The following is an 11,518-nucleotide window of genomic DNA, read 5'->3' as shown; positions in this document are numbered from 1 at the left end:
CCAGTGGCAAGATATACATCAGGATGACTGGAAATGGTCCAGGATGCAATGGGAGACCCTGGCCCTGCTAGGGTAAGGTCTTTTCAGGTTCTCACCTTGAGTGAGGCAATACCCATTCAGTGAATAGGCCTCTTTGAGTCAAGGGATGGCCTTGAAATCCCATCCTTGAAATCCAGAGTGAATTGCTACATCCAAGTGAGCAGAGTTTTATAGCCCTTTAGGCATAGTGTGGGATTGTTCTCCAGAATGGGCGAATTCACAACTCCACCAATAATGCATTAATGTCTTAGTTTTCCCACATCTCCTCTAATATTTGTGAATTTCTCACTTAATTTTTAATTTTCCCTATTCAAATTGAGTGGAGCTAGACATAATCTTGACAGAGACGATTCTTCCAAATTTCTGGAATCCCTTAAGAGATCTGTTTCCCTGAACTTAGAAGTTTAGACATGGAGCCAATTTCTGTCTATCTCATTGAACACTGCATGACCTAATACTTTGGCATTTTCAAGGCTTTTGTTCCTTATTTGCCCCAAATCCTAAGTTTCAGCTTGGACTCACTTCCACACTCCCAGTATCAAGGCTAGCAATGATAATGCTCTCCTTACTCCCCCATTTTTGTGGTTCCTGAGGTAGACCACTACCGATAACTAATCTAATTCTGTTTCCTTCAAGCACAAGCTGACCTGATCCATGCCTCAAAGTCTATTCAATTATTTCTACAGTCAGTATTTCCATCAGTTTCTCATTCTCACAATACGGGAAGTATTACAAGTCAGAAAACTCCAATATAAGTTGGCGGTGAACATTCATCTTGCCATATTTCTTGGCTTGCCAGCATTACATCTTTTCCTATAGAAGAGACATACCAAAGTAGCTACGAACCTTCTCTTAATTGACTGATAGCTGCCCTAGATAGGAGCCCTAGACATCAAAGGATGTTTTCATTCCATTGCAGGCTTGATGATTTCCTTATGACAAAGGCTACCTACACCTTATCTGTCACAAAGGACAGGGCTATAATCTCCAACCATACCCAGGAATGACTAAATGGATGGTAGCAAACCAAGAGGGATCCCTGCTTAGGAAGCTCATAGCTAAGCATGCAAATTTCCAGAACAGAAGCACCTAAATTTTCATCAAGCAGTTTGATTCATACAAGACATTATGCATCATACTCACATTGCACCCTTATTCTACTCTCCTACGAAATTTGCATAATTTTAGTCAATAATTCTTCAATTGGTAATGTCATCCAATGAGTCATCCTGATGAATATCAGGCCATTGGACCCACATGGCTCTGGAGGAGAAAGTGAAGCTGGTGACTTTGCACAGCCCTCCCTCACTCAATCAAAGTTGACTGCAAGTAACATCATCATCCCTGAAGTCAGGGTCCTCTTTGAGAACAAAGGACAAACATAAGACTTGCCAGAGATAAAAAAAAAAAAAAAAAAAAAACAACTGATTTGGTTTTTCAGCCCCTCCCTAATACCCCAGGCACTGAAGGCAGAGTAAATTGTGACCTTGCCCACTATACTTAGCCTTGAGGCTATTAGACTAAAAGCAAAGTATAAATATAAGACCAAGAAAAGGCAAGGAGATAAACCCAAAGCAGATGCATAAATAGAGTTTGAGGGATGTGAGAAAGCCAGACTTCTCAGCATTGTTGAAGAGACTTCTGTACTCTCTTTTGACTGCAGCTTCCTCTGCCAGGTGAGTCATGGGACAGCTTTGGACCTTCTCTTTGCAAAAGGGCTGACATCTGGGGGAATAGACAAGAACAGGGAGCAGAAAAAAAAACACTGGCAGATGTTTTCAAAAGGGTTTCAATGGAGTGAGGTAGATGTGGAATCCAAGCTATTGCTATGCATACTTTTGTATCATTCAACAACAGTCTTTATATATAAGAGGTTAGGGTTTAAAGAAGTGATATACGAATATTTGGATTCTGAAAGAAGTAAAACATGGAAATACTGAAGTCACTCTAGGCCTACAATAGAGTGAGGAATTAGGGAAAGGGTGACCAAACAAAACATTTAGGAAGCGCTGACCACCCTCATATCCTCCACTCATCACTCATCACTCTAGCTTCACTCTATCACCTAAGCGGACCTCTAGTGAATAAAAATTTGGAATGAGATCTTGACATTTGTGTAAAAAATCTGTAAATTTTTTGAAATAGGTACCAGCAGTACAAAGAGTCTGACAACTGTAAAAGCAGCAAAAGGTAGCCACCATGAGACAATTTACTTATTTGATTTTCCTTTGCTGGGGACTTTCATATTGTTTTCTCACAAAAAACCCAGAGCTGGACGCTAAATGGGAGCAGTTTAAGTCCACTTATGGAAGGAACTATACTGAGGTAGGTGATGTCTCTTTTGTGAGAGCCCTCTAGATAATGGATGGGAATGTTCATACTTCAAAGAACTGAGTGAGGGCATAGTTTCCCTAACTCCTCCCTAGTGAGATACCCAACCCCACTGTAGTATTGAGTTAAATTTCTGATAACCAGTTAGAAAAATCACATTGATAGGATGAGATTTGGCTATAAGATGACTGCAACCAAGCTAAGAGACCTCAAAAGCTTCACACATCCTGCTTGGTTGAAGTTTCTTGGAAGGTTCAAGTCAGAATAATAGCACCTATGACTATCATAGGTGTCTTGTAGTACATGTCCATGTGGGAAAGCCATCAAATTTAGTTTATTTTTCTGCATAAGACAGCCTTCAGAGAAAAGTTTGGAAGGTGTAGATCTTAGTTCCATAATAAGCAGAAACTGCCTACCAAGTTGAACTTCCCTAAGTGGCTTAGATGGCCATGTATATTAAGTTGCCCACGGACCTCACAGGGAAAGACATCTTCAAAAACGTTTTAGAGAAAACTGTTTTAAGAATAGATTGGATTAGATGACCCCTGTGGTCCCTCCTAGGCTAAAGCTTCCAATTCCACATCTTGGAATTACATGTCCCAAGGACATAGAGACATAGAGACCATTTGAAGGTGACTCAGCTTTGACTTAGTGTTAAGAGACAATCTATGTTCCTCACAGAACATGTCCATGAATATCTAGACATTCAGAACTTTAGGGCAAAGAGAGCTCATGGCCAGCCATCTCTTAACATTACTGTATATGGTTCTAAATTTTCCCATAGAAAGAGGAATGTTTTAGGAGACAGGTGTGGGAGAAGAACCTGAAGTTCATTAATGATCACAATCGCCTGTATAAAGAGGGGAAGCTGAGCTATTACCTGGGAATGAATGAATTCGGAGACATGGTAAGTGAGTGGTAAGTGTCAATGCTGTGAATACAAAAAGGCAAAAAATTGTGGTTGTTGCGTCATTTCTGTTCCTGACCCATTGGATGTGTTCTTGGCAAAGATACTGGAATGGTTTGACAACTCCTTCTCCGAGTTATTTGACAGATAAGAAACTGAGGGAAACAGGGTTGAGTGATTTGCCCAGTCACACAGCTTTAAGTGTCAGAGGCTACACTTAAACTCAGGTCTTCCTGCCTTCAGGTCCAGTGCTCCATCCATTGTGCCTCAGCAGTCTGAATGGATGAGGAAGAGGTAGGAGAGAACTTATAGTCTAATGGGGGAAACAACATGCAAACAAACAGATTCAAAGCAAATTTGAATCAGGATAAGTAGGAAGCAATGGAATTAAAAGAAGTTAGGAAAGTTTTCCTGTAGAAGGTAGGATTTTAATTGAGATTTAAAAGAGGACAAAGAGGTCAATACTCGAAGCAAGAGACAACTTGAGAAAAAGCTGAGATGGAGTGTCTTGTACATAGAACAAAAAAAACACCTCCTCCGGTGGGGAGTAAGGTATCAGAAAACTGGAAAGGAAGGGTCTACGTTATGACGGTCTCAATGCCAAAGAGAGTCTTTTGTATGTGCTCTTAGAGTAAATAGAAACACACTGGAGTTTGTTGAATAGGGCATATTAAATGTTCAATAGTTTATTGAATAAGATCAGACCAGCACTTCAGGAAAATCACTTTAGTGTCTGAATAGAGAATGAATCGGAGTGAGCAGAGACTTGAGGCAGACAGAATTACCAGCAGGCTATTACAATAGTCCGGACATGAGGGCTCACATCAGAGAGGTAGTAGTGTCAAAGGAGAGAATGGGGCATATTAGATATTGCAAAGGTGAAATATCAACCTTGACAAATGTTTGGATAGAGGAAGTGAGAGATAATGAGGAATCCAGGATGACTTCTAGATAGAAACCTGAAGGACTAGGAGGATGATTTGTCCTCTACAGTAATAGGGAATTTAGGGAGACAGGCAGGTTTAGAGGGAAAGATAATGAGTTCTGTTTTGAACAGTTTGAGTTAAAGATCTCTGATTTGAGATGTCTGAAGGGCAGTTGCAGATGAGAGATTGGAGGTCAGCAGAGCTATTGGGTGAGGAAAATTAGATTTGAAAATCATCCGCATAGGTATGGTAATTAAATCCTAGGACACAGATCACCTACTGAATAAAGTAGGATAGAAAGAGAAGAGAAGGCATGGGACAGAAATCTGAGGGATACCTAGAGGGTATGATCAGGAAAAGGATCCAGCAAAGAAGAGAGAAGGAGTGGTCAGATAGGTAGGAGGAAAATCAGGAGAGTAGTGTCCTGAAAACCTGGAGAGAAGAGAGTATCAAGGAAAAGAGAAGTATCAACAGTGTCAAAGGCTGCAGAGAGGCAAAGGAAAATGAGGATCAAGAAGAAATCATAGAATTTGGCAACTAAGGTCATTAGTAAGTTTAGAGAGAGCGGTTTTGACAGAATTATGAAAGTGGAAACCAAACTGTAAGGGGTTAAATAGAGAAGAGAGAAAGTAAGGGCAAATTGAGTAGAACTGAGTTAAAGTCCAGCCTCAGACACTGATAAGTTATGTGACCCTGGGCAAGTCATTTATCCCTGTTTGTCTTCCTTATCAATATAATGAGATGGAGGAGGAAATGGCAAACTACTCCAATACCTGGGGTAACAAGAGTTGAACACAAGTGAAACAACAATAACAATTACAGATAGCCTTACTGGGGAACCTTGATGGCAGAAGAGAAATAGAATGACAGTTATCATGGATGGAGAGATCAAAAGAAGGTTTTTAAGATTAGGTGTGAGGTGGGCATGGTTTTAGGCACTAGGAAATGAGCCATTAGGCAGGGAGACATTAAAAAACAAGGAGTGGGGATGACAGAGGGGTCAATGTTTTGGAGGAGAGGGGATGGAATGGAATCACTTGAAGTAAAGGGCTTGGCCTTGATAAGGAGTAAGCCCACTTCATCATGTGAAACAAGGAGAAAGGAGAAAAAAGTGGCAGAAGATATTTCATTGATAGGAGAGTAAGTTTTGTTGGGGTTTTGTCCTTAAGATATAAGATTAGGTTCTACACTGAGACAGGGCAGACAACCATAAGGTTTGAAAAAGGTTTGGGATAGCCTCTGTGGAGAATGGGATTGATTGTAAGTTGATCAGAGGTATAAAAGGATTGGGTAACAACAGTGAGTGCCCAGAGGTGAAGTTATATAAACATAATTTTAACTAGACCCAGTCAGAATAGTTGTGTGATTCTCTCTACCTTCATTCTGCAGCATGTAAGAAGTATGAAAGGTGATAATGAAAGGTAGGAGTGATCCAAGAATGAGGCTTGACTGCATGTAATCAGTGATATGATAAGGGCACTAGGGACAGTGATACGATAAGGACACTAGGGATTCCAGACTGGAGGAAAGTGTAGATTTGATTTGATTCAGCATAGTCAAGATGGGGAGGGGAGCAGAGAATGTTCAGCACAAAAAAAAAAAAAATAGCCTAGGAGAGAAATGAGGAGTCAAGGGTTTGAGGTCATGGTGAGGACGAAGAACAGGGTTGTGTAAGCCAAGGCAGAGGAAGAGCTGAAAAGTCAATCGATGGTTGGATTAAGATAGAGGATTTCAGAATTCGTGAACACAGGTGGTACATTTGTTGGTAATGGCAAAATTGAGTATGACCATCTTTATGTGTGGCTGAGGTGGGGAGGAGGAGTAGCTCATGGGAGGTGAGTAGTTTGAGGAAGTGGGTGGATAGGTTATTTGAGGGAGCATCAATATGCATGTTGAAGTCTCCTAATGTAAGGATAGGAGTTGCAGAGGAGAGAAGCTATAAGTGATCAAACTCATTGAGAAACGAAGGGGAGTGACCTGGGAGGTGGGGGTCCTGAAGACAATGGTTACCAGGATTTTCATTGGATGTAGATATGAATAGCAGAAACTTCAAAGAAAAAGAAGTTGCCTACTGAAAAAAAGAAGGGGAATGGAGAAGTGGAGTATTCTAGGAGTATTCTAACCCCCCCATCTCAACCAATGAGCTAAGGGGAATGAGTGAAGGTACAGTCAGTACTGGGAAGGGTGGCCAGGGGAGCTGTATCATCAAACACAATTGTCTTTCACTGAACAAGTGTGCCCCACATAAAACAGCATGCTATTATTTCAGACTGATGAGGAATTCAATGAAATGCTGAACCCCCAATTGTTACCGAGAAGAAGGAGAGATACCACAGCCAGGATTGGCAAGATGTTTTCCAATTTTCCTGATCCTCCCAAATCACTGGACTGGAGAGAGTATGGCTATGTGACTCCTGTTAGATCTCAGGTATTATCCCTTATCCATGCTGTTCTTTGAACTTTGCATTTACTGAGGTTATTTCCCGCAGCTGTTACCCTCTATGCTACCTATGCATATTTGTGACGATCATTTTTGCAAGAATAAGGGCAAGGAACAATGAGACTTCAACTCAACTGACTGACCACTGGGCACAGGGTATAGACCATGCCACTTTCACAATAAATGTTCAGGCATGAAACGTAAACCAAGAGCATCTGACACAAAGGATAGAAATACCAAGAATCCCTTTGCTGGGACCTTACCAGAATTCTTCTTGCTTCCCATGAATTCATTTCTTCCAACAGATACTGATCTATCCTGTTATGTTCAGAGTCTTGCACTAACTAGGCACTGTAGGAGTTTGAGTACTAAGATTACTTAGTTATTGTGTTCTCTTTCAGGGGAGGTGTGGCTCCTGCTGGGCATTCAGTGCTACTGGAGTTCTGGAAGGCCAGCTCTTCCGGAAAACAGGCAAACTTGTGAAACTGAGTCCACAGAACCTAGTTGACTGTGCCAGATTCCAAGGCTGTCGTGGGGGGTCTGTCATTGGTGCTTTCAATTATATTAAAAAAAAGGGCATAGTCTCTGAGGAGTGCTACCCTTATGTGACCAAGGTAAATGAAGACCCTTTGTATTGTCATCATTGAGAGTGGGCCGGCCAGTTTTGCTAAGACTGGGGAAAGGTAAACTCAGGTCCTCTGCCTTGTGGATAAGACCTAGTGAACTAAGTTGCTCATGAAACTAATAAAAGGTTTCTGGAGGGTATATTTTCTATATTTAAGTACATTCATAAAGTACATTACTGCAACAATAACAAAAACAAAACCTAGAGAGGATTTGACAGATTGTGGAATATGGCATTTAAAAAAAAAATCTTTACAATCTGAGGTGAATGGATGAAAGATTTAGGAAATCCCTCTAATAAACTGATTAAGTCTTTACTTGTGCTTCACCAAGGAGATGACAGCTAGGAACCCATAGACAGAGCTTCCTGAGACTTGATACAACAAAATGACTATGATCAACTACCTAGAAAAGTTTGACTAGACATTGAGGTTTCCTCATATTCCTAGTTAGTCTTTTGATGCCAAATCTCTTCTGACTTCCTCCAATTAACTCTCTTTCAGAAAAATAAAGAGTGCTTATATAGAAGTGAATGTGAAGTTGCCAAAATCAAAAAGCATATGGTCCTCCCCTTTGGAAATGAAAAAATTCTGATGAAGGCTTTGGCAACCGTGGGGCCAGTGTCTGTGGCAATGCATGCACCAAAGTCCCTGAACTACTATAGAGGAGGTAAGGGGCCAACCAAGTATGGTGTCAGTCAGATATGGTGTAAAAAGATGAATGCCCAAATGGGCTAATAATAAGCATAATTATACAGAGCCAACTATGTGCCAGGAGCTATGCTAAATGTTATTTATAAATATTATCTCCATTTGATCCTCACAAAAAGCCTTGGAGGCAAGTAGTATTATTACTCCCATATTACAAATAAAGAGACTAAAGTAAACAGATTAGAGATTAAATGGTTTGTCCAGGATCACACAGCTAGAAAGTATTTCAACTTGAGTCTTCCTAACACCAGGCCTGGTGCTCTTTTCACTGAGTCACCTAGCTGACACAGAGAGCTTTTGTCTTTATCACAACCTTACATTTTCTAGGAATTGTCTTTGCACCAAAATGCAAACCACGTTACACAAACCATGCTTTATTATTGGTTGGATATGGATATGAAGTAGTAAAAAAAGATAAAGACAGTGGATCAGAAGAAAATGAATATGAAGAGAAGAAATACTGGATTCTTAAAAATAGGTATGGAAGATGACAGAAGTGTAGAAATTCCTTGTTTGGGGGTGTAGAGGGCTCTTTTACTCAGCAGGGTTTCTCTACATTTAGGAGACATGGGTTCTTCTTTGGATTTTTCATCTCAACCCAGTCCATGTGAGGGAAAGCTTCATATCTCCTTGACAGAGCTGGCTTTTTTTCCATTTCTTTTATTGGTCAACAAGGAATTGAGTCCCTCTGAGTCTTCATATTAAATTTGCTTCCCCTATATTACTGACAGGTTGGACATAAGCCAGTCTCTAATCTTCCATGTGCCTTGATTTTCCCAAATCCTAGTATTCTACATGAGCCCCTTAGACTCATTGTCATATACTCCCAGGAATGAAGATAGAGAATGAAAATGATCCACTCACTCCCTGGGCAGTTCTCTGTGTCCTACTAATCCAACTCTGTTCCCTTTCAGCTGGGGTAGGAGATGGGGTGAAAAAGGCTACATGCGTATTGCAAAGGACAAGAACAACCACTGTGGTATTGCTACCCACGCTGTCTATCCTATTCTGTGACCTAACAAAGAGAGGATTCTCTGTAATTGGAGGTTGGAGCCCACAGAGGAAGAAATCTTCTATAAGCATTCAGGAATGATACCAGACCCTGTTACCTGGGTGCAAATTTTTTCATCATAACAATGCACTTTCATAACTGGAAGTTATTGGTTTGCCACAAATGTGGGGCCCAGATGTTAGCTGGTTAAGTGAATATTTTGAAGGAGGACTGAGGTTTCTTTTTTTCTCTGCATTGACTGGTCACTGCTGGAAGCCAAGAGGGGACCACAATATTCTCTTTCTAAATGGAAGCCAGAAGAATAGTATCATTGAGATCAGACTAATTATCAGTACTTCAATATAAGCCTGTATCACCAAGGCAGGAGTCCTGCTTCATAGGTGGAAATAATCCACATCCCATTACCACCAACCCTCTATATTTCAACCACTTCACTTCTATCAACTTAAAATTCCCCAGTTTCCTCTATGTGATGCTAAATTCTGTCCATAGTAAAAAACTCTTATCTATAATCATGATGACATACTTCCTTTAATATTTATTTAGCACCTACTATATGCTTGGTGATTGGCAAGCATTGCTTTCTTATGTCCTTTGCATCTTTCAGGTAAATGTGTGATGGTAGAGTTGTTGTCTACTTTGGAAAATAGCATAAAAGGACTTCTCTACTAGCACCCTCATCGTGAGTGCTCTCATTGTTTGTGGAGGTTTTTCTCACTCAAATTTTCAAGGAGTTTTTAGAAATAGAAGTCTATACACCTGAAATTGATGTTTTCCTTTTACGTATTAAAAGGACCCCAAATCTTTTCCTTGTTTTGGTATCTTCCTATCCAACAGATAACTCATGAATCAATCACTCAATGCCCTCAAATTTTCTCACTTGCATCAGATTTCCTGTGTATGCTTTAGATAATAGTTCTTTGCATCTCCTCTGATTATAAGAATCTTATGTGTCAGGCAGATGCTAAACCCTGGGGATACAAAGAGAAGCAAAAGATAGTGCCTGCCCTTAAGGAGCTTACAATCAAATGGGGAGACAATTAGAAAATTAGGGGAATTACAGGGAAAGCCTTAAATTAAGGGGGTCAAAAAGACCTGAAATAAAAGATGAGGTTTTAGAGTTTAAAGGAATCCAAGGAGGTTGGTAGGTGAAGTTGAGGAGAGAGAGCATCCCAGGGCTGGGGGAAAGCTAGAGAAAATGCCTGGAGCTGAGGAATAGGATAGTCTCTCTTGTTCTTGGAAAAGCAAGGAGGCCAGTGTCACTGGATCAAAAAGTTCATGGGGTTGTAAGAATACTGGAAAGCAAGAAGGGGTTATGAACAGCTTTGAATGTCAAATAGGATTTTGTTTTTGTTCCTGTAGGCAACAGAGAGCCACTAGAGTTTGAGTAGGAGTTACAGGGTGACATGGTCAAACTTATACTTTAGCAAAATCACTTTTAGTTGAATGGGGGATGGATGCAGTAAGGAGAGACTTGAGGTAGGCAGACCCATGAGCAAGTTTTGCAAGAGTTTAGGCATGAGATGACGGCCTACAGCATCAGAGTGGTAACAGTGTCAGAGAAGAGAAAGGGAAATAATCAAGAGATGTTGCAAAAGCCAAATTAGTAAGTCCTGGAAAAAGACTGGATATGGGGACTGAAAAATAGTGAGCACTCCTAGGTTGTCAGTCTGAAGATGGTATTACCCTCTATCATAATAGAGAAAGTTGGAGATGAGAGGACAGGATTAGGGGAAAAGACAATTAGTTCTAATTTGGACACATTTTAAGATGTCTATTGGACATCCAGTTTAAGATGTTGGAAAAGTAGCTGGAAGTGAGAGATTGGGGGTCAGTAGAGAAGTTGAGGCAAGATAGGTAGATTTGAGAATCATGAGCATTGAAAAGCTACTTAAACCCATGGGAGCTGCTGAGATCATCAGTGAAGTATCTCAAAATGAGAAGAGAGTCCAGGACAGAAGCCTGTGGGCCATTTACAGATATAGGACATGATCTGGATGAGAAGTTAACAAAGGAAACTGAGAAGGCATGGTCAGATAGGTAGTGTATAACCAGGGAGAATGGTGTCCCAGAAACTTTCCAGAGAAGAGAAGATGAAGGAGTGGGGTGATCATCAACATCAAAGGCTGCAGAGAGGTTAAGAAGAATGAAGACTGAGAAAAGGTCATTGGAGTTGGCAACTAAAATCATTACAAACTTTAGAGAGAGCAGTTTCAGTAGAATGAGATTCAATAGAGATTCACATTTTCTGTTATAATTGGCCTTTTCTGTTCTATTATATAAATGGAAATGTTCATTTTATTTAATGCTTTTTCAAAACAAAAATTTCTAAAGAATAAAAACTATTAAGAAAGTTAAACTGAAACCTGGAACATCCCTCAAATCCCCCTTGATCAACTTATCTGAAAGTGATCACTCTTTCAGATAGCCTTGAGCCCTTTGTATTTGCCCCTGTTAAGATTCATTATATAATGCCCTGATTTGGAGTTATTTATGTACTTTTCTGATTAGTCTTATAGGACTTTTAAC

The 11,518-nt window shown here is 40.3% G+C and overlaps 1 protein-coding gene across 1 annotated transcript; it reads left to right on the top strand.

Annotated features, from left to right (window-relative positions):
- Positions 1 to 2,238: 2,238 nt before the first annotated feature.
- LOC140518326 (procathepsin L-like) lies at positions 2,239 to 10,380 on the top strand. Its single transcript, XM_072630384.1, has 6 exons — positions 2,239 to 2,364; positions 3,155 to 3,277; positions 6,473 to 6,631; positions 7,045 to 7,257; positions 7,771 to 7,936; positions 10,352 to 10,380. The coding sequence occupies exons 1-6, from the start codon at positions 2,239 to 2,241 to the stop codon at positions 10,378 to 10,380; spliced, it is 816 nt and encodes a 271-aa protein (XP_072486485.1).
- The last annotated feature ends 1,138 nt before the right edge of the window (positions 10,381 to 11,518 follow it).

The sequence above is a fragment of the Notamacropus eugenii genome, chromosome 1, assembly GCF_028372415.1.
Source record: "Notamacropus eugenii isolate mMacEug1 chromosome 1, mMacEug1.pri_v2, whole genome shotgun sequence".
NCBI lineage: Eukaryota > Metazoa > Chordata > Mammalia > Diprotodontia > Macropodidae > Notamacropus > Notamacropus eugenii.
The sequence above is the reverse complement of the archived record's forward strand: the minus strand, read 5'-3'. Positions and strand labels throughout refer to the sequence as shown.

Bases quoted from the DNA above. Each gene is read 5' to 3' on its own strand.
- LOC140518326 (XM_072630384.1), top strand. From the start codon at position 2,239: ATGAGACAATTTACTTATTTGATTTTCCTTTGCTGGGGACTTTCATAT. The intron at 3,278-6,472 runs GTAAGTGAGTGG...CTATTATTTCAG, and splicing joins TGAATGAATTCGGAGACATG to ACTGATGAGGAATTCAATGA. The intron at 7,258-7,770 runs GTAAATGAAGAC...ACTCTCTTTCAG, and splicing joins GCTACCCTTATGTGACCAAG to AAAAATAAAGAGTGCTTATA.